This window comes from Perissodus microlepis, chromosome 12, assembly GCF_051167445.1.
Source record: "Perissodus microlepis isolate ML-2025 ecotype Zambia chromosome 12, ASM5116744v1, whole genome shotgun sequence".
NCBI classification, from domain to species: domain Eukaryota; kingdom Metazoa; phylum Chordata; class Actinopteri; order Cichliformes; family Cichlidae; genus Perissodus; species Perissodus microlepis.
Genome location: NC_140472.1, coordinates 33,916,396 through 33,939,403, shown reverse-complemented (window position 1 = coordinate 33,939,403; position 23,008 = coordinate 33,916,396). Strand labels below are relative to the sequence as shown.

At 42.2% G+C, this 23,008-nt stretch overlaps 1 protein-coding gene across 5 annotated transcripts in view; it reads left to right on the top strand.

The window, feature by feature from the left end:
- wdfy3 (WD repeat and FYVE domain containing 3) overlaps positions 1-23,008 on the top strand; it is a 120,576-nt gene that overhangs the window by 50,829 nt on the left and 46,739 nt on the right. For 4 of the 5 annotated variants that reach the window (XM_084946302.1, XM_084946301.1, XM_084946300.1 and 1 more), the window contains exons 12-19: positions 2,916-3,187; positions 3,393-3,590; positions 4,360-4,443; positions 9,006-9,195; positions 9,525-9,739; positions 12,272-12,384; positions 16,434-16,671; positions 22,025-22,125. In XM_084946302.1, the coding sequence (XP_084802428.1) occupies positions 2,916-3,187; positions 3,393-3,590; positions 4,360-4,443; positions 9,006-9,195; positions 9,525-9,739; positions 12,272-12,384; positions 16,434-16,671; positions 22,025-22,125 (1,411 nt within the window). The remainder of the gene's footprint in view (positions 1-2,915; positions 3,188-3,392; positions 3,591-4,359; positions 4,444-9,005; positions 9,196-9,524; positions 9,740-12,271; positions 12,385-16,433; positions 16,672-22,024; positions 22,126-23,008) is intronic. The other variant, XM_084946303.1, reaches the window with a different exon arrangement.

Here is a 23,008-nt window from a genome sequence, read left to right as displayed (position 1 = left end):
TGAGCCTTTTACAGCTGAGGGGTACAAATTAGTTTAAATTGTATCTTTAGGCGCTTTACTATCAGTCTCTCACAAACACGCATGAATGGTTCCCATTTCTTTAGCTGAATCGATGCAAAATGCCAAAGATCAGAGTCTGAAAGGCATAAAATTGTATTTTTGCACCAAAAAAATACAATTTTATACTGTAATAGCTCTTTAAAAACCACCTTGGTTTTTAAAGAGCTATTAAAGTATGCTTTTCCAATGCAGGGAAATCGTATCTGGACAGAAAAGTACACAATAGAAACGTGTCAGACTTCAATATTGTTGAAGTTGCCAGCGTCCAAAAAAGTTTTGGTGTTCTTAAACAAGCCTGGAGAATTATTCCTGAAGACTACTTAAAGATATTACAAGAACTGTTGGTCACTGTAATGATTATGAAGTGACAGAACAAGAAAGTGCACCTGATGATCCTGTCCTACTGGAAACAGAGGCAAAGCTCTAGGCCATGGGTGTCAAACTTGAATGAGTTGTGGGCCACTGCTGGCACTGTCATCTCATTGGAGGGCCACTTAGTGTTCAAGTAGTACAAAACAAACAAGAAAACACCCACAAATTTCTGAAAATATAGCGTTTTGTTTTGTTTTTTTTAAACTTCAAATATTATTTAACAAGACAAATCTGCAAATGTGAACGTAATAATTTTTCTCTCTCTTAACTAACTGAAGCCGTTCATTGAACTACCAAATAAACAAACTCGTCCTCTCTTTCCGGCCAGAAACGTGGCAGCACTTCTGCTATAATTTTGTTCGTATTTAACAAAATAAAAGCGCAGACATAAGTGTACACATTAGTTTTTGACTCTCAGTGAACTAACGCAGCCAATCCCTCGACATGTTTGTGCTCTCTGCTCATGTTGCCGTCATATTAAATCATTTTTGGCTTTTTAAAGAACTTCTTTGAACATTGCAGTCAACAACAAACACATCCTTCCTAACAAAAAAAGTAACTTCAAGGGCCAAATTGCATTGTATTTCTTCACGTCAGTATACGGCCGCAAGTAGGGGTGGCGTGGGCCGCAAGTGGCCACCGGGCCGCGAGTTTGAGGCCCTGTCCTAGGCGGTCTGAGACAACTCTTTGTGCCTTCCACAAACCACAGTCTCCAGAAGACAAGACGTGGAGTTGATCTACCCCTTTGAGTTTCAGGGTTTTTCCAGCATTTGGTCAGCATTTCCTGATCCGCCTGTGCTCATGGTGCCAAATAAGCCTGTCCCACCGACTGGACAGAAGCAAAGCATCCTGTGCAACTACAGAATATTCACAACTAAATCAAAACCCTGAAATTGAAGCGGTCGACCAAGGACTCGACCCTCCTCCTGTTTTTCACCCCATTTCTTTCTTTTTTGTCCTCTGTTCACTTCTCCCTCTCTACCACCGTCCCCCATTCCACTCGATGTCCTTCCCTCGCTTCCTGCCGATTTGCCTTCACATCATGTTCCCTTCCTGACTATTTTCCTCCCTCCTTGCTTCCTCTCTTTCTCTTCCTTTCTTCATTCCTATCGCCCTCCTTGGTATCTCGCTCTCTTATTCCCTGTTTTGCTCCATCCCCACCACCTATTCCTCCCAGCCTTCCTCCCTCTCTTTCTCCCAATCTGCCTTCCTATCTTCCTCCCTCCCTCATCTTCTTTACTCCCCCCCAGTCTTCCTTCACTCCCTTTCATCTTTCCTCATCCCTGCATTCCACTCTCTGTCTTCTCCTCTATTTTCCTCCCTACATTTCTCTACCTTCATGCTCTTCTCCCCCACTTAATATCCCCCTCTGAGACGGTCTGTGATTATTATTGGGATTGATTATTTAATCATTATCTTAAATAATCAATCATTAACATTAAAACATTGAATTTTAAAATAAATAAATATAAAAAAGTTTGTTTAGTAAATGAGTTCAGGGTACTGAGAGTGTCAGAGAATGAGTTATTTGTGCAATTCAGAAATAAATTGATGATTCCAGTACAGCAAAATCAGGAAAAATAAATAGTTTTCATAAATAAATCATTTTCATCAACAATGGAATAGTTTTAAGATTGAATTTGGTTAATGCGGTCCGTCTTCTGCTCTCCACACTGACGTCCTGGTGTTTAAAGAGTTATTTTTCCTCACGTTACCATTACAAATTTATAGAAATAATGTATTGATTGTTTTCAGATATCCACGACTGTCACGTTAGCCTGAGTAACATTAGTACCAGTACTTCTTTAGTTTGTTATATTCTTGACTGAAATGCTGCACATGTACTTATTGCAGTATGCAGAGAAGCATGCATCATTTAGTTGTGCATCGCATGCTTCCATCATTTTTACTTCAGAGGTGATGATATTAAAAAGCCCCCGGTGGTGCTGTTTATTTTTTATTGACACTGCACTTCACCGGTGTCTTTCAAAAGCTTCACCTGCTGTCGGTCGCAGACATTTTTCTCCCTGTTTGCCAATTAAAAACTTTGCCTGTCATAGTCGCTCTGTGTTCTCAGGCAGTTTTTTTTTTTACCTCCCCAGACGCATATCTAGGTTACAGTTTGATGTTTCAGTTTGGTCGCTTGCAAATGCAAACCATAAAAACCGAGTCGGTGCAGCGGGGCGAAGAAACCCAGAGGGGCTCATAAATATGTCCCTGAAAAAGAACAATGAGAGGAAAAATGAGTTGATGAATAGAAATGTGATTGAAGGGGTTGACAAAAAATAAATGACATGAAAAATCAAGACAGGAGAAAATAACTGAGCAAGTTATAAAGTAAATAAGTGGGAGTTCAGATCTGTCAGGGAAGGAGAAACATGGCGTGTTATGCATCAAGCTACGTTAGCTAAAGCAAAAACAGTAGCGTTTGTAGACGTGTCAGTCTGTAAAGATCCCAATGAAATAATCGTTCCTCTCTTCAGGCCTTGTTATCCGTGCTGCGAGAGAGTCACCGCACTCGGACGGTGTTCCGCAAGGTGGGCGGCTTCGTCTACGTCACCTCGCTTCTGGTGGCCATGGAGCGCTCGCTGTGTCAGCCGCTGCGACACGGCTGGGAGCGCGTGAACCAGAACCAGGTTTTTGAGCTCCTGCACACAGTCTTCTGCACGCTCACCGCCGCCATGCGCTACGAGCCAGCCAACTCGCACTTCTTCCGTACGGAGATCCAGTACGAGAAGCTGGCCGACGCGGTCAGGTAAGGACCGCCTGTTTAGGAAAGAAGACATTTTGTTTTGTGGACACAACACACCAAGCAGTCGAGTAGACCACAGTTTGTCAGAAAAACATCCAGATAGTTGAAGTTAAGTGAAATTAAGACTTTTGGAAGTGTTATGATTGTTTGTATGAGTATGGTTGTCCTCTTCAAGACCCAATCCTAACGACTGCTTGCCGTCCTCCAGGCTGCTGGGCTGTTTCTCAGACACTAAGAAGCTGGGTCCCACAAGTGTGTTCCCCTCCAACGCTCAGCCTTTCCAGAGGCTCCTGGAGGACGAGGCCGTCCCTGGAGGCTGTGCAGGAGACAGCGTCTGCCCTACGCTCAAGCACTGCAGCAAGCTCTTCATCTATCTGTACAAGATGGCCACAGATTCTTTTGACAGGTCAGCAAAGCAAAGACCCGAACAGTGCAGCTTTGTTAGGAACATTTATTCAAGATTAATAATAAATATAGCTCTAAATGCAAAATCTGTATGTTATAATTTCACCATCCTCTGTTCACACAATAGCCAGCAGATATAATATCCAGCTGTCAGCAGTGTGCATATTGCACCACTGTGAAACCCCTGAAAGTGTGGCTGCTCGCTCACACACGTGCAGTATAACATAGAAGCTGCACAGCCTGGTGGTGCTGTCATGTTTCCAGAATTCGTGACATTTCAGCTGTCAAATATTCCAAACTTCAGTGCGCCTACGATTCGTCTGCAAACAAAAGAAAAACTCTCAAGACATTCACTTTGTTGTTTGCTCTTTGTGACAGATTGTAGTTGCTTAATTTGAGCTCAAATTGAGTTGAAGATATGTTAATTTTCTGGATAATTACAGTCCATCTGCATGTGTGCACCACAAAGGTCTAAAACAAACTTTAAATTTTGTGATTATCCATATTTAATAATGCAGTTATTAAAGTAATCTCCTCACGCTACATGCCAGGTGTAGGTGGCGTTGTGCATGTGCCCCAGCCGGAGCTCTGATCCTGTTTTCTCTGTCACTTTTCCACTAACAACCTCTTCCCCTTCTTTTCTCTCTTTCTGTTTCTCTTCCTTTAACCTCTGGCGCTGTCTGGCTGTTCATCCTCGGTCTGGCCCATCTGCACGGCCGCGTGTGTGTGCATGCCTGTGTCTGAATGTGTGCGCGCGTGGCGCGATGCAGTCGTGCGGAGCAGGTGCCTCCCTGCCTGACTCATGAGACCTCACTGCCCTCCCCGTGGGGCACGCCAGCACTCGCCAGGAAGAGGTAGCTACAGCGCTCTGTCACTTTCCTCACCCTCATCCCTCCTTCTTTGTCATGCTTACCTTCAGTAGATACTAAAAGAGACCTGCTGTGTGCCAGAATAACCACTGATCCGTTAACTGTCACATAGAGCTACTTTTAGCTGTTTTACAGGAATTAAACTTGTTTCCTCATTTTTAAAACAGACACATATGAACATTAAAGAGGACCTAATGCTTTTTCTGCTCATAGTAATCATGCCCAAAGTGCTGGTAATCCATGTGAGACACTCAGGCTTCAGGGTGCTCTGAACACACAGTGTCAGACAGTTTTTTTTAACTCTTTGATCTTTATGATGCCGTAGAGCAGCGGTCTCCAACCTTTTTTGCGCCACGGACCGGTTTATGCCCGACAATATTTTCACGGACCGGCCTTTAAGGTGTCGCGGATAAATACAACAAAATAAAACTAGTACCGGTACTGAAAAAAAATAAGATTTATTCATAACACACGTGAAAAACCCAGGAAAACAGAGTTAACGATAAAAACGATAACAAAATCACGCTGAAAACCGATAAAAACCCTGAAAACTATACATTTCACACCTGAGCCTCAACTCTCGCGGCCCGGTACCAAACGACTCACGGACCGGTACCGGTCCGAGGCCCGGGGGTTGGGGAGCGCTGCCGTAGAGCACAGACACACTCACTCACCGACTGTTCCCCTTTGTGAGGGGCAGCCAATTCGAAGAAGGGCGACTTAAAGGGAGCGCAAGGAGCTAAAGCAGCTTAATTTAGATGAAGTGAGTGCATAGACCAGGGGTGCCCAATCCCAGTCCTCGAGAGCTACCGTCCTGCAGCTTTTAGATGCATCCTTGTTCCAACAAACCTGAATCAAATGAATGGCTTGTTATCAGGCCTTTGCCAAACTTGATGGCATACTGAAGAGGTAATCAAACTATTTGATTCAGCTGTGTTGGAGTAGGGATGCATCTAAAAGCTGCAGGACGGTAGCTCTCGAGGGCTGGGATTGGGCACCCCTGGCATAGACCAACGGCCAGTATACGATTTATTAAACCACCGGAAAGTGTGCGGTTTATGCCATAGATGCACTAAACACTACTGTAATTACCAGGATGACTCCCTATAATTCAGTCATAGTTTATGTGGAACGTCTTCAATCAATGCTAAAATATAATTATTGTTGTTGTTCATTAATTTTTTACATTTTTTACAAAAAAAATCACAAGAAAAGCGAAACTAGTTTTTTGTTATTAAGATGCCAAATTATAGTTATTTACACTTAATTTCTCTTTTTTCAGAGGAAAGTGTGAAACAAGTTTTTGACAGATTCCTAAAATACTTGTTTTCTTCTGTTTATGACAGCTGGTCTAATAAATTTGTTGAGCTCAGTAAATAAGGATAATTTTAACCGTGACTCATTAGAGGTTTACTCTGGTAGACGAGAAGAAGAACAGCATATTACATGGCCTTTAAAATGAAGCACTATTCATGAGTAGTTTTAAAGACACAACTATATTACCTGTGGTGTCCAGAGGCTTAGAGATCATCCACAACATCATACTCAAACTGTTTTATCAGATTCAAACTTTATGATTTTCGCTGCCAAAAGAGTGCAGCAGATATTTCAGCATCTACAGAAAATGACAAGTCAGTGAGTCACAGTCATCTGTTTAGCAGTAAGTGATGTCGTCCAAGAAAAATGTATTTTTGGGTAAATGCAGTTTTCTCTGTGTGTTTTGACTCTTCGTTCACACGTAAACGCTGATCTGAAAGCCTGAAAATGAAGCACGGACAAAAGAAGATTAAATGTTACTGGCTTCATTTCTTTGAAACAGGGTGTTGGCCTTGACCTTTTTAAAAAAACAAATTAATACTGGAGGTGATTTAAAGTAGTAGAATGACTAAAACAGTAGTTCAAGCTCTTAGCTGCATACACAAACTGCTTTAAATGAATTCATATTTTGTTGCGACCCCCGCTGAGACGTTTCTCCACACTGTCAGACAGATTCAGTCTAAATTACTGTGCGTTTTTCTTCTCATCACATTCCTCCTGTGCTCCTCTGTCCTCTCTTCTATCTGCTGAAATTGCCCCTCTCTCTCTAAAAACCCAATCTCTGCTCCTATTTGAATTTCATTTACAAAGGGAAAACTGGTCGGGACATTTTAAATGTGCTCTGCTGTCTGCTGTCAAGGTGAGGCCGAGGGTCTCTCCCTGCAGACTTCTCCCCCTCCGCCTGTCTGGATCGGCTCCAACACTGCATATTCATGAGGAGGACTAATTTGACAATTAGAGATGATGGGGCGCTCGTCCTTGCTTATGCACTTCATTATAAGATCTTCTTTGTGGATTTAATAGCGTCGCAGTTGCTTCCTGTGTTTTTACTTCAGTTTCAACAAGTGTGTTTACGATAGGAAACCTTAGTTCACTCAGGTTTATTTGGCAGCCTGAATAATATGAAGAAAGTTGCTAAATATTGTTCCATAAAAATAAAAGCTTGTCTGGTGTAATTTTGCTGCTCAGCTTAAACAGCGAGTTTTGCCTTGAAGAACATGGCGGTGATTGTGATGTGCAAATTGCAGCAATCAGCGCTGTGATCATCATGTTTATGACAGTGACATGAAAAAGCTGTTCTTGTTTTTTTTAATGTCTTTAGTCTGAAAAAGGAACTCTTTCAGTTGCACGCTAGGATGCCTCATGTTTTTAGACTGTGTCCACGCTGAGACAGCTAAATCTGAAACAGCAGCGTGAAAATAAAGCAAGATTTTACACTTTAAGCTTTAAGTCTCCATTTACACAAAACACCTGACAGGAAACACGGGGGTGCCTGGGCCACAGTAATCAGGCATTGTGAGAATAAATCAGATTCATAATGTTTGCACCGATTCAGTTTTTCTGTTCAGTTGTTTAAATATAGCACCAATTCACCTCACCAGTAACATCGAGGTGCTTTATTCTCCAAGTTTAAGACCTTACCTTATTAGTTAAAAGCTCCAAGAATCCCCTATATCATCTGCTGAAGGGAAAGAGAAAAGAGAAAGGAAAAAAGAGTGAGAAAAGGACGAGGAGTAGACGAGGTTAATGCTACATAAAGGCCTCGTCTCCAGCCGGTGGATGGCCGCCCCTCCCTGAGCCTGCTTCTGCCGAAGGCTTCTTCCTGTAAAACAAGAGTTTTTCCTTCCCGCTGTTGTCAAGTGCCGCTCAAAGGGCGTCGTTTCTGTATTACTCTACGGTCTTTAACTTACAATATGAGGGGTCTTAAGCGAACTGTTGTTGCGATCATATAAATGAAATGGAATAAAATGAAAATTGATTTAAAATGAAAAGTGGGTGATTCCTAAGCCTAATCTTAAAGTAGAGAGGGTGCCCGTCTGGGTGGTTACGGAGGACAGGGGGTGATAACTGAAAGCTCTGCCTCACGTTCCACTTTTAGAAACCACAAATAATTGTGCAGAGTGAGAATGAAGTACTCTGTTGGGATAATATTATATTAACAGGTCTTTAAGGCATGACCTGCACTCATAAAGGTTTGTAATCCCTGAAAACCTGACCGGCTTAGTCTTGGTTTCCTCCTCTGTAGCTTGTGTGAGCTCTAACCACCTTCAGCACAGCTGGCGTTTACTAAAGCATGTTGCTTCCAATAAACTGCATTTATCACTGAATCAGGCGAACTCTGTTTTCAATGATTTTCTAATGTATAGTTGAGAGCTTCACAGATTAAACAAAAAGAAACCAGAACAAATAATGAAATAAATGATCAGCAACTCAAAGCCGAGGTAGAAACTACTAGGAGGCAAACATAAGGAGATTTCGTGTTTTATCTGGCAGCAGATAATCAATTAAACGAGTGATTCGATTCTGAAGAATCCAAAAACAGTTTAAAGCATCCACCAGCTGCTGTGAACATCAACAATCTGGTTCATTTTCTTGCCCCCCAGCGTTTTATTCTGACTCTAACCTTTCCAGCTCTGCATTTCTCCTGAGGAGGGATTTACATCGCAGGAACACACCTATTTTGCCTAATTGCCCCAGTGCAGGCCCCTGCAGATCTCCTACTCTCTGCTGCCTGCACAGTGGGGGGTGGAGGGTAGGGGGCTGTAGCCATCTGACACCTCGATCTCTGAAGTGTGCAAACAACTTGACTCGTGTTAACTAAAGTTACAGTCAGTGTTGAATACAATGCTTACACTGATCAGTGTTGGGAGGAGAGCAATGTTTCCCTCTAGCTCTGGAAGATCCTGCGACTTTGATTATGAATAAGATTTTGTGTTTTTGTGAGCTACTTACATATTTTACAGTAGAGCAGGAGTTGTAAACAGTTGCGACTCGAAGGGTTTAGAGAGTAAATAAACTTCCATTAACGGGGACAATCAGTCTTCTCCGTGGCCAAAAACTCAACATTCTGATCCTTTATGAAAAGAAAAGTTTATATTTACAGGAGCAAAGTATTCACAGTATTTTTACCTTTTACCCGTTTCTGTGTGAAATGTTATGTGAATATTTTCATACACCTTGCTTTGAAAAAGCCAATTTTGACTTCCCTCTCTCTTCCTTTGTGCTCCCAGACACGGTTACTACGGTACGTCGGGCCCCCCTGCACCAGCGAAAGCCCTGACTGACCTGAAGCTCCACTTAACGAACTCCTCCCACCCCATTTCCTCATCGTCCTCAACAGACATGGTGGTCATTCACCCAGGGGCCGTGCTGGCCATGGTGGACCTGCTGCCCTCCGTCTCCTCTGACAGCCAGCCAGAGGTGAGGAAATGAAAGGCAATGTGCTTCCTGTCAGAGTGGGTGAAGGGATTCGATGGCAGGCAGGAAGTGCCTTTTTTCAGTTGGGTTTTTCACGTCAGAAGGCAGCCAGACAGTGTGAGTCAGCTACATATGTGTGTTTTAGGGGAAAGTCAGTCGTATTGAATGATTACATGCAGGTAATAAACTTTCTAATCAGTGAATTGCCCAAAGCACCCTCTCACATTTACCTGATTTTGCTTATTTTTACCTCTTTACAGGACGATTTAAACTAAGCTTAAGTCTTAGTCTTGGTTTTAATGTCTAGCTCTCCAACTTTCTGCTCCTCCCAGCATGCCCTCGACCTGCAGCTGGCAGTCGCCAACATCCTGCAGCTCCTGGTGAACAGCGAGAGGAACCAGCAGGTGTTGTGTGAAGCCTGCCTCCATCAGCGACTGTTGCAGCGCTGCAGCCAGGCCCTCAGCGATGAAGACCACCCTCTGCACCCGCCGCTGCAGAGGATGTTCGAGAGGCTGGCCTCGCAGGCCCTGCAGCCGATAGCACTCAGGTACTGAAGCTGGCCATTTTGATAACATGATGTAGGCACCAGCAAACTTAAACTGAGAAGCTTCAACACTGAAATGCTGCCCCAACAATGACTGTTTCAGATGATAATAAAGAGATTAAAATAAGAAGAGCATAAAAGCAAGACAACTCAAACAAATATTTTAACTATTATTCATTTTTTTTGAAAATCTAAATGAAGTTTCAGATGAAATCCTTGACTAACATCACAGAAACACACAAGGTCAGAGTAGGTGAGTCTGGCTAACATCGGCGGTGCTATCACCAGCTGACACCTGCACAGTCAGTTTACTCTGACACAGCCTTTCTTTTTCCAGATCAAAAGAATGCAGTCCCAGCTGGAGCCAATCAACATCTTCTATATTAATAAAATATGAATTATTAGTCTAACTAATTACTGTTTATACTACAACCTTAAACCCAACCTCAGACTCCCTTAACCAACATTACATCAAACCTTAAGTCAGTGCAGGTTGTCCCTTTGCCTAAAATACCCCCAAATCTTTATGAGGCTTTCTCTCAGACTCTTAATTCTAAGCACAATAAACCTCTGAAGCACACTGTTTTATGAGGTACTTTACTGCTGATGGAACAGAATCAGCAACCAGGTTTAAATAGTGACCAAATGCATCACATGAAAACAGATTTATCTGTGGTGAAGTAAGATATATAAAGTATTAGAGAAAAAAAAGTAAAGGCAGTGCATTACTTTGCTTTATGGAGGTCCATCACTGTCCATAACTGTTAGATGGAGGAGGGATCTAAATCTCATTCATAACCAAATATCGGTCCAGGTTATTATTTCCACATGAAAAAAAAGAAAGCCTTAATTAATAATTATTTAATTATTAATTAATTCGTTAACATCCCAACGTGTGTAGTTCAAGTCTCAGAGAGAAGGTCGGCTGTTCAGGGAAAGTTGACGTTCAGCTGTTTCTTGGTTGTAGCTGGTTTTTTAAATTGGTTTTAGTCTGGTTTTAGTTTTTTTTTAACTCCATTTAACCAATAAATAAGAAACCAAAGGACAGACCCACAAAAACCTGAGAACAATGAAGAGATGTAATACCTCACATTCAGGTTTTTTAAACATTAAAGTGTTTGTCTAGACTTTTCTGCACAAACCTGAGCTTGGAGCAAATAATATTTTATGAACAAAATCATTTTGTTCTTGGAAAGCAGTTTTGTTTTTTTATCATGCTAATGTGCATTTGCATTGTCGGGTTTCACTGAATGAAGACGGATTTTATATGCAGGCAAAACGGAGTGATTCTCATTTCCCGCTTGACTTGTTACGTGAGATGGGAGATTGGGGTTGAGGGACAAGACTGAAAGTTATTTGACATGCACATGGTTGGTTGTTTTCATATGTTAATGCAGCCTGCCTGGCTCACATTCTCTCCCTCCCGCTGTAATTATGCTGGGGGTAAACATGTCGCTGTCTGTCAGCCTGTTCCCCATCCTTCCCTTCATCCCCCCCCCTCCCTGTCAGGCTTACCCTTCATATTTCCACTCCTCTTATTTTTTTCTTCTTCCCATTTTTATTTTGTTTCTGCTCTGTCAACATCAGCCAGCAGCAAAGCTCCAGAGTCTTTCTGCCTCCTCGGTGCCGCTCTGATATCGTCTGCTTCCAGCCGCTGGTGTCGCACATCGAGCGCTCTGACAGCAGACACAAACATTCACAGCAACACTTTGCATTCATGTCACTTACATGCCAGTCAACCATGTCACTGACTTTGAAACAGGCTGAAAATGCTGTAAACCTCAGCTTTTTGAGGAGTGGAAGTAACTGCTGACTTAACAAACTGCATCCAATTAGGATGTGCTTCACTGCTTAATGAGAACATAAAGGACATAGTATGGCAGGGGGACCCTGTGGGAGTGCAACAACTAAACCCAGCAGTTGTTTTTAATTGGTTATGTAATAGTGTCAGAGCCACGCACTGAAAAACAGGAATGCGCCTAAAAGAGTACAATAGGCCTCGAGGCTCATGCTTTACACGAGCACGGCCCAGGTACTATATTTAAAAGATTTCTGCATTCTTAATGGACACGAGTTTGTACCTTTCATTTCTGGGAAGGTTTCACTTATGGCTGAGGACCATCTATGTGCATATTAGGGAGCGTATCTGCAAAATGTGCATTTGGGTATAGAAGTAATCACTTTTGAAAAACACCTCCCTGTTGATGCCGAGCCAAATGCATGCTCACTTCCTCTTCCCACATGTTGTTAATGGGATGATTGAAGTGTGAAGGCAAGCTTTAGTTTAGTTCCTCGCCTAAACAAAGGCGCTCTTCTTAAAGCCACTGAAAGGACTTTTTGATTTTCAGTAACAGTGGGGGGGAAAACAAAGGCTGAGGTTATTTTAAGCTAAAACAGGAGCGCTACTTAAATAAGGTTAATTAAACTGAAATAAAGGAAGTTCAGCAGTGATACTGGCCTAATTGTTTTTTCTTTGTTGATGTATATTTTTCAGTCTTTCTTTATTCCTGACTTCCTGCTTATCTTCCCCTTCAGGGAGTTCTTACGGCTCGGAAACCCGCTGAACTGTGGCGCCTGGGACAAGAAGCTGTTGAAGAACTACCGGGTCCACAAACCGAGCTCTCTCAGCTACGACGCCGAGATGAGAAGTAAGATTGTAACATTCGATCGCTGTACTCACTGTTCCACAGATCTCCGGTGAAATATTCCTACAAGTGTTTTTTGTCAGAGATATTAAATAAAACACAAGTCGGGTTTTGGTGTTCTTATCAGCTGTCAGTCGGTTACACTTACCAAGTCCATAGACTGGATCATACCAACTACACACACTGCATTCACACAGATAGAATCTATCCCAGGATAAATTATTAAACTGCCTGCATAAGTATTTGTTATAGTTGGGTTACAGGCCTCAAACGTATTATTAAAGTGCCGACTAAAAGGTAACCACCTTAGAAACCTCTGTGATTCTATTTTATCACCTATCACAGAACGTTCTTTGGTATTAGTCGAACAAATGTAGTCTCTTTTACCGACACAGGTAAAATTCTCACTTTGTAATAGCTGAGAATTGAAGAGCTCTTTTCACAGCAGCCTTCCAAGTGCAGCTATGAAGGATGTGCCTCCTGGGAGCGATTCCCATCTGCCGTTGTGATGCTGGCTTCTCCTGGGAGAAAGTTTTTATTTATTTATTTTTTTAACAAAAGCTTTTTAAAAAAATGGAGAATCATCTTTTCTTTGCTCTCTGATGAATTCTCCAAAGAATAACATCTGATGTTAGAGTATGAGCTTTACTTAGTTCCTTAACGCCAGATTAAAATGCTCAGATGGTCCGTGTGCTTTCAGAGTGGTCAGAGGAACAATCGGAATTAATTACGTATGAACTCTCCAATTTATCCAGAGCTCCTCATTTCCGTGCCGGATCAAAGATAGAAGGCAAACCTAATCAGGTGTCCTTCCATGCATCCGTGCTGTTAACCGCTTATCCAGTTTGGGATCTTGTGAGCGCTGGAGTTGATCCCAGCTGTCACAGGCTGAGAAGCGGCTTGAACCCTGAGTATCAAATGGCTAACATGGCGACACAGATGAGCACACTCACATCCACCCCTCCTACCAATTAATGTACCTACCACTGCAATGGTTATTTATATGTTATATATATATTCAGTGTGTCTGCAGTACAGAGCCGACAGCAGCTGACAGTAGACAGAATGCAGCTATGACTCGAGGACTTATAGATACACTAATTAGCACGTGGCGTCATTTCAACGTGCTTTAGCTGCTTTTCATTTCGTTGCTTTTTGGAAGCAGGAAGTTGTTAGAGCGGTCTTCTTGTCCACTGATTAAAGCGATGTGTAAACTCCATGTTTAAACAAAGATCGGCTCGCCTCTGTGAATGTAATGCAAATGGCTTGTTTTCCATCAACAGCTGCTAATGTTTGTAATTTTCTGGGCTTCTCAGCATGTCTTAATTGCTTATTGTGTCTCCTCCCAGCTGAGAATGGATATCAAGGCCCCAGTAATTACTGCTCTTTACAGACAGCCACTGGGAGAGCACATATTGCCATCTTTCTCTGTGAGAAGAGTCTGGTTTATTAGCTGCCATTGATGGCTGTTGTAATTCTTGCTTTCATCCAATTCGTCTTTGTCACATCTGCTGACTCTTTAGAAATGAAACGACCCATGTTCTCAATAGAAGGTGAAATATGTTACCTTAGCGTGGGACGTTATTATCGCCCTTCTGGGGCGATGAAAATCCAGGTTTGATTTAATGTGGCCTACTCGCAGTCGGTGTTTTCAGTGCTGTGGGAGTTTTCATGGGCGGACCAAGCTGTAAGGGGTTTTTACCACTCTCTCTGAATCTAATCTAATTGGAAAATAAATGTTATTTTGAATAAACAAATGCAAAATTTGAAGTGCTGGAATTCTGTCAAGACATTTTTAGGACTTGTAAAAACAGTAGAGAAATCACTGTTAGATGGGGAGATGAAACAAGCTGCTTTAAACTAAGAGTAAAAAGTTCATTTGTATTTCTTTTGGGTTTCCGACTCTACATTTGCATGAAAAAGGCCTCTATAGTGAGGAAAAAACATATATTTTTCTGCTCCAGGGTTTTAAAATCAGGCTATTTTTAAGGTTTAAGGATTTTTTTAAAGTTTGATTTTGATACTTTTTAAAAATGTAATAGCCAAATTTAAACTTAACTATCTTGAAGCGTTGTATTATCTTTCCATTACGACCTTCTTATATGTAGGGAAGGTCATGTTAATTCTTGACTCATTCTTTACAGTTTAACAGGTCAATAAGGTTTCTGACTTTAGAACAAACGTTATGACTATAGTCTGGTTCCCTGAAGAAGAGGAACAACATGCAGTACGTACAGTGCGGAATATGACGTCCCTGCGTGTGCCAGCTGAAGACACCTTTGAACCACAGCTTTAAGCCACATGACCTGTAATGACATATTTGAGGCCCCTCCTGCACATATACATCCCTCAGTTTGATAAACACTCCTGACTGAGCCCAGCTTCTCAGTGGGGAGACTTTGTCTTGTACCTCGTTCCTCTGCTTCAGGGAACAGAAGCTGTTCGCTTTCAGTTGATTCACTTGGTAGCACACATACAGTATGGAAGGGATGTATAAATGCCCCCAGAGTTGTCACTGAACCAGAACAAAAGTGTGTGGTGATGGCCAACTAGCTGCAGCACAGATATCACTCACAGGGACCCCTTTAAATGGGGCACATGAGGTTTCCAATCCCCTGATGCTCTCACACCCTGAGGCAAAGAGAGACCTTTGGTTCTGTGAGATGCTGGGAAGATAGCCTCCATAATCCAGTTGGAGAGCCTCTGCTTAGGCAGAGTTTTATCTCTGGCTGGATTATTACAGCAGTTAAACAGCTTGGCCACATAAACACACATTCTGAGTGTGGTCAGTGTAGATTCACATCACACACAGATGAAGGTTCATCTCTTCCTCAGATGGAAAAGGATGAGGGCAAAAAGTGTGTGCCAGAAGCATGCACGGACGAAGCATGAAGGTCACCCTCTCTTAACTGAAGGCAGCAAAGAGGCAGTTCGAAACAACCCAGTATTATGTAAAAGAAACTTCATAGCTATAGAGTCAAAAAATGGACTGCAAGACAATTTGAACCTGGCGTCCAGCTCCAGACAGGGTCCATGGGTGGGCACAGTGAAGCCATTAGCTTGGAGACAAAATCTGGGAACATGGGCAGGTGGATTTTGATTGTTGTGGCTCTGAGCTTATGAAAAGCTCGAACTGTGACGGTTTCTGAGCTGGCAGAGGGGAGGGCTGCTCCACCTGCAACCTTTTTGCTGCATGGTGAAAGAGGGAAAAGGGAGACATGTGGTCTTTGCCAGCCCGCACAGCAGCAGCGGTGACAGGCTGGTTCACACGCTATCTACCAACTATCCATGAATGTCCGGTCCTGCATGTCATCGTCGTCCTGGTGAGCATGCAGCTCAGGCTGCAAGTTGGCTCGTGCCTCACATGGTTATGGCTCACGCTTGGCTTAACCCATCAACATCCATGTGTTTACTCAGCTGTTTGCTGGGTCATCGACTCAATACTTCTTGCCTTTGGACTCGCATGAATCTCCGTCCTTAGACTCTGAGAGGAAAGAGAAATCCCATGCAACAGCAGTCTTTCACAGCTCTACCTACAAAACTTGAGGGGCTTTGGGTTAAGTCAACCCTCTCATACCGTGGACAGTCTCCAGGTAGACGGGGCATTCCTCATGCTGGTCTCTGTCATGCACAGAGAAACTTCATCCCTGTGGACAGACTTGCTTCGGTTTGTGACTCATACCAAAATGACAGGGGTGTCTATTCGCAGGCAGGGTCCACATATGTCATCACAGGTCATCTGCTTTAAATAGAGGTGTCTTCAGCAAGACAAACAGCTGCGTGATACTGTACGTGTTGTACAAAGTGAAGGAACTGACACAGAACTAGAAAATTTTGCACGTTTCACAATTACATCTTTCTGCTTTTGAATGTCATGAATTAAAAAGTAAAGTAAGACTAATAAGCGTCCTGAGGCGACGGTTCTTGTCATTTGATGCCATATACATAAAATGTTATTGATTTGAATAGCTAACCAAACAATAGCCACCTTTCAGTCCTGAATCGTGCATCTTGCATGTCTTGACTCTAACCACGCCTTCTTAATCTCACAGACAGCATGACTACTTCCATGGAGGGCTTCGGCCCCGACAGCGTCTTCACCACGCCGGCAGAGGACAATGGCCAGTATCGCATCAGCCGCAGCCTCGTGCGCTCCGCTGAGGGCAGCACCGTACCCCTCACCCGAGTCAAGTGCCTGGTGTCGATGACAACCCCCCATGACATTCGCCTGCACGGATCAGCTGTTACACCTGCATTCGTGGAGTTTGACAGCTCGCTGGAGGGCTTCGGGTAAGTTATGGTTAACAGACCTTAAGTGCATTTGGTTTTCCAGTCGTATGCAGTAATGGTTATATTTTTGATTATGATATTTGCAACAATGTAACATTATTCAGATGAGACCTTTGTTACCCAGTTCTTTGTGACCTTTCATTTCTGAGGCCCAGTTCAAAAATGCTAACATGTGTCTTTAACACACTGGATTTCTGACGTTGCCACACAGGATGTCTATTGATTAAGTTCTGGGAGATTCTAACCTGACCTTCAGCCTGACCAAACTTGGCTTATCTTGGATATCAGGAGACAGAATTGATATGTTTGTGACAGCTGCTTGCAAAGTATATATCAACTTGACATTAATGCAGCTATGAAACCAAAACATGCTCCTGTAAACATGTGCCCTGCAACACAGAGGCAACAGCTATTCTGTTCATTACATTTCTCCATTTCAGTCCTTATTAAATTAAAAATTATATTAATGTGACAATCTTTTTCAGACTTAAGGAGTGGGACAAACTTTGGTGTACATTTTGGAAAATACTGATGCCTTTATGGAAAAAAATCTGTACATAAAGAAGTATAACTTGTAGATGTTTTATATCCATATAAGAGTGGCAGACTTGATTCTTACAGTTATTTTTCATCAGAAAAATCTGACGGGCACTCCCATGATTGGATACTCTTATAAGATATATGATGTATATAAAGCATAAACACTTCCTATAACTTTTCCTTTCCTTACGGGTGAAGTAACAGATGGTGCCCATTCTTTTGTAAACCATTTTCGCTCTAAATCTCTTTGCGGATCAATTTTCCTCGCCGGTGAAACACGCCTGAGGATGTAACGTTTTTTTCGCCCGCCATAAACAGGTTGTGTGTGAGTGTCTCTTAGCAGTACCTGCAACTGTCTCAGCAGGAGCCTGTTATTCGCCTCCAGTTGTGGAGCTGTGCATACAAATAGGCTTATTTTCCGCCTTTTATGTCACACGGAGCCCTTGGCTGCTCTTTGTGCCGCGGCTGACGCCGTCCGCTGCACCCCCCGGTTTGTGTTGTGTGTTAGCACCACAGTCAGCGCGGGGGTCAGAAGACGGTGTGTGGGCTGTGACCTCAACACTTCGCCCCCATGCTTTTGCGGACATGTTGAGCTGAGACGCAGTTGTGATGTGTTACATTCTTCATTAATATTCATAAGTGCATCTTGCAGAAGATCATAGTAGAGGTTTTCTGTCAGTGTAGCTAAAGGTTGGTTACTGTGAGCCAACTGCACCAAATTATTAGATGGCCGTGGCTGGGGAAACGTGTATATTCATTCAGTTTGCATTTCTACACACAGGGTCCTTCAGTCTTTTGTAAGACTAGACTCGATTTAAAAAAACTGCAGTGAAATTCTCTTTACCCTGATGAAAAAATGCAAGCTTAGCAGACCAAATATCTAAATTTGCACAAAACAACCCGTGTCAGTGACTCAGCCTGTAACATAACAAACAGCAAGTGGAAGCAACAAACTGACATCCAGCACTTTTTCAGGCCCTTGGTTGCCATGCAATTTAACCACCTGTTTTTACACCAGCATGTACACTGAGGACCGCAGTGATGTCAGTACTACACACAATAAGACAGCACCAGTCTTCCAGATCAAACATTTGTGTAAGGGTGTCAAACAGGATCTGAAAATTCATCTTTCCACTCTAGTTGTCTGTAGCAGTGCCAGCATCACCACACCAGGTATGAATAAGTTATTAATTGTATAAAATATTATACTGTTAATATATTTTCTCCAAAACCATTCAGCGGCCTGTTTCTGGCCCCCTGACTATGTTTTTAACCACCTTTATTTAATGCAAATTCCTATCTCAGAACATGTAAAAGTATTCAGTCGTGGCACAGATGAGCTTTTATTTCACAGCCTTTTTCTTGGCTTAGATTGGTCCTTTTTAAAGGGTGACTGCACGTAACCACAGTCAGTCTGCATTAAAGCGAGAAGTCTGTGCTGCCTTACTTAACTGAAGTCTGTCCCAGATGATATAGGATGAAATGTGAGTTATACTATGGACAGGTCATCAACACTGATGGACAGACAACCAACACTCTCACATCCACACTTACAGCAAATTTAAAATGATTAGTTTAACTAATGAACCCGACTCTACACGACAGGAGGAATCCAGTTTAGTCTTTGTTTAGCTCTCAGAAATGCTCTAAAAACTCTTTAGTTTTAAAAACATGTTTTAAGCTCTTTAAAAAGTGTGCACCAACTCCAAGAAGCCTCTTGTAGTGTCAAAACTTCCTGAGATTGTCAGGAATCAAGCATGTGATTCAGTTGCTTTTTATCTACTGCTTTTGAAAAATCCCTCCCCCTCCGAGCGATCGCACTTTCTTAGCTTTGCTGTTCCCTTTACTCAGAAGAACCTGTGCGACTCATCACAGCAGCCAGCTCAGAATAAAACATGGAGTTTCTCCTGAAAACGGAGCAAAGCAGCACACAGGCAACGAGGCAGTGGCCCACTTTCTGCTAAACAGAGGAGGAGACGCACAACGCACACTCATACATCCAGAGAGAGATGGCCCCTCCTTTCTCTCCCATCTGTCAACATGAAATATTGATGCCTCTGCTGCTATTAGGACTCATACACAGACGCACTCTCTATAACACACAACAGTTTTACAGAGCCGGACACATGGATGCACACTCACCCACATGAGGCCAGGAAGATTCAGTCTTGAAGGTTAGGGTGGAGGAAACACCATTTTTTATTTCATTTTTTTAAAAGAATTAAAGAGAAAACATTCGCTGGAAGAAGAGAAATTAGCATGACGTGCCGGTGAAATCCCTGCAGTGCTTTTTTTTCCTTCTTTGTCTTTTTAATAACCTAACCTGGGGTGATGAAAGAGACAGCTACATGTAGTTACTCTGAGGCAGCAGGGCGGCGTACTTGTTAGTTTGACAGGCTGTCTGTTAAACTGGGGCCCAGCGCAGTGACTCTGTCCTTGAGAAGTGTCCTTGATAAAAATTTATTGAATCCCTGCCAGCCTCTGGGAGGGTGTTCTTTAGCTACCCCTGACCTCTGACCTTCCTGTCCAGGTGGAAAAAGAAGATGAGGAGGTGGAAAAAAAACCAGGTCATTGTGGGCTCCGTGACTGTGGCTATTAAAATGCAGAATTTGTGGCGAACAAATAAAAATGAAGGTTTTATGTGTGACTGTTACAGTTATGTCAAGATAAAAGGAGATGCTCACATTGCTTGTGTAGTCCAGTTTTACCCATTATCATTAATAAATCTCATGAAAAATGAGACAGCGAATTGTTTTGGGTTTCCAGAAACTCATACGTCTGTATCCAGTTTGAGCCAGTCTGTACTTTATCCCATTAAACATTACTGCTGCTACTGAAAAACAATGAACTTATATTAAAGAAGAAGAATATGTAAATACCTGGTGACACCGTTTGAGTGCATGAGTCTTAGGACTCGTGAGTTCAATGGTTGATTCTTTCTGCACTACATACATGCATACACGGATTGGTTTGTGCTTATCAGCATAAAAACAGCTGTTAAAATCAATGTTCATTTCCTCTGAGTTGTGGTAAGTCATCTTTCTTTTAAAGACAGAAGTACAGAAATAAATCAGTCAAGCTTTGCTCTCGGTTTTAATTTTAAAACTTTGGGATTGCAGTGAGGTGGTTTGAACTGCTTTTATATTAGAAAAACACATACACGTCCCAAAGATGGATGTATCCCACATCTAAAAAGTTTACACAATGCAGAAGTGCCCTAAAGTTGGATTTAATTAAATGGGCAGCAGAGAGCAATTCCTCTTGCTGCAGAAAAAGAAGTCGAGCAAACAGCCCTCAATTCCTTGGTCTATGACCCTGGTGAACACTTTCCTGATGAGTTTATGTTGTTGATCATTAGTTTAAAGTCTTATTGAATACAACATTTAGTTTTTTGTGTGTGAATAGTTCCCATTAAAACAAAAAAGGACAATAAATCAGGGTTTAGTTTGGTGTTTGTAGCTGACAGTAGTGCTCACCGTTCCTCAGTTTCTCACTCACTGAGCTTAATAATGTGACCTTATTAAGGTCGCATTAATAAGCTCAGATGGGTGATGTAACAATGGCATCTTTGGTTTACGATCTATGCTTCATAAAGATGAGACTGATCATATATTTGCATCTATACAGTTCTATATTTCTGCTGCAGTTTTGTAGTTTCCACTAAAAAAAAAAGTAAATTTGCAACAAAATAACAGTTTTTACTTTACAGTCAAATAACTGTAAAACTGGAATACCTGTAAATCTGTAAGAGAAATTGAGTTTTGTAAATACAGTTATTCTGTTTATTATTGTAACGAAGATTTACAGTTATTTTACTTTATAGTGAAAGAACTGTAAATCTGTAGTAAAATAGTAAAAGTGTAGTAAATAACTACAAATTTACAGTTATTTTAATTTGGCTTTCCAGCTATTTTAACTGGGTTTCCACAGATTTACATTAATTTTACTTTACAGTGAAATACTGCAGATTTACAGTTATTTTAATTGGGCTTTTTGCAGTGTCCTCCAGTGCAGCTCAGTTCAAATCTGTCAGGTTTCTGGATGAATTGGCCTTGACACACTCTAAGGACTTCTTTGTCTCCCCTGAAGAGGGAAGAAACCCCAAATCCCCCTGTTCATTTCCCAGAGCACCAGCGTCTTCAGTACTGGTTCAGGATGATTAGAGAGGAGAAAATGGCACCTTCACCAAGGGGCAGTGAGTCAGCAGAACGCAACAGCAACTCACAAAGAAAAATCTTTGTAATTCTGTCGAATGATTGCCAGCCTTTGTCTGCAGGAGAAGTCCTTGAGAAAGTGGACGACAGTGCATACAGACATCAGACTCGAGCTTACTGAGGAGTTGTGTATGTGGTCTCACTGTGCAGGCATCATCCTGTTTTTTGACAATTAATTGGAATATTGTCATCATTATCATCACTATCAGCACCAACCTTAGCGAGTGCAGGGGGGCTGCAGCTGACTTTGAGCAGATTTCCTTTGAAAAATGATTCTGAATGTGCGCTTTCATCCCACCTCTATCTCCTTCTCATACATAATTAATCCGCGAGTATTAGGCAGCTCAAAATTTCCATATTATAATATGAAGCTTGTGTTTTGAAGCGTGTGAATTACCATACTGTTTTCTGGAAGTTGGGAGGAATTTTTCTAACAGTTTACCTAAGCGATGGAGCCAGACTGGAGCGGACATTCAGCAAACGCGCAGTAAATCTCTCGCGCAACAAATGCGCGTGCAAGCTGTTGACGTGTCTTGTGTCTGTCACGGCCGTTTCCCCAGATAGCAGCCGTTAATCTGTCCTCTTCTTGTCCCGTGCAGGTGCCTGTTCCTGCCCAGCCTGGCGCCTCACAACGCTCCCACCAACAACACCAATGCTTCAGGTGTCAGCGATGGAGCAGTGCTGAGCGGGATGGGCACAGGTAAAAATTGATCATTGTGCTGGGTCAGATTCCATTTACTGTAGCACAAAGGTCACCGACTGGTTGGGCCTCGGGGTATCTGCTAGCATGAAGTGGAGGCTTATTTTATAGGTTAACCAGGCACAGCGGCCCACCGAGCTACACTTTGAAGCTGAAACATAAAGGTCAGTGACATAACTAATTCTAGCCCTTACAATAACCAAAGGACAGAGTAGTAATGGATTTGCTTTTCTAAAAATGGTGAAAAGTAGAAAAGTCTCTTGCTTAATGTGCTGACTGTTTGTCTTTGCTGCACGTAAGCAGAAAATGATCATTGCCACAAACAAAGCAAAGGTCACCTGACTGACAGAATTAGGAAACGGCCTTTCAGAAGTGTTAAAACTTGGAGGTTTGACGGTATCCAAGTTACAGTTGCTATGAAGGGAGAAACTATCCATCGAGACCCCAAATGTTTCTGTGGCAGGCTGTAAACATGCTTTTATGCTGTTAAACTGGCTTTTTAACATGCAAGTCTGTGGGACGGATTCACATCACACCAAGGGGAACTGCAGTTTTTGTCTGTTCTGCATTAAACTTTGGCACCATTAACTCCACCAGTGCTTTCCTGCAGTGACAAGTAAAAATAATAAAGACTTTTTAAAACTGACATGCAATAAACTGCATGCTTTTAAACAGTGAATGGTTCTTTGATGCTGAAATGTTTTTATCACATCAGAAGGTAACAAAGCTTTATTATACACAGGTCTTCTGTCATAATTCTTCAATTAAATGAGGGCAAAGCCTCCTTTTGATCGCCTCCGTTAAGGTTGCTGCTTTGTGTTGTTAATACAGACTCAACACTTTGTGCAATGGTTTCACATTTACAGCTTTGCATTGGACACAG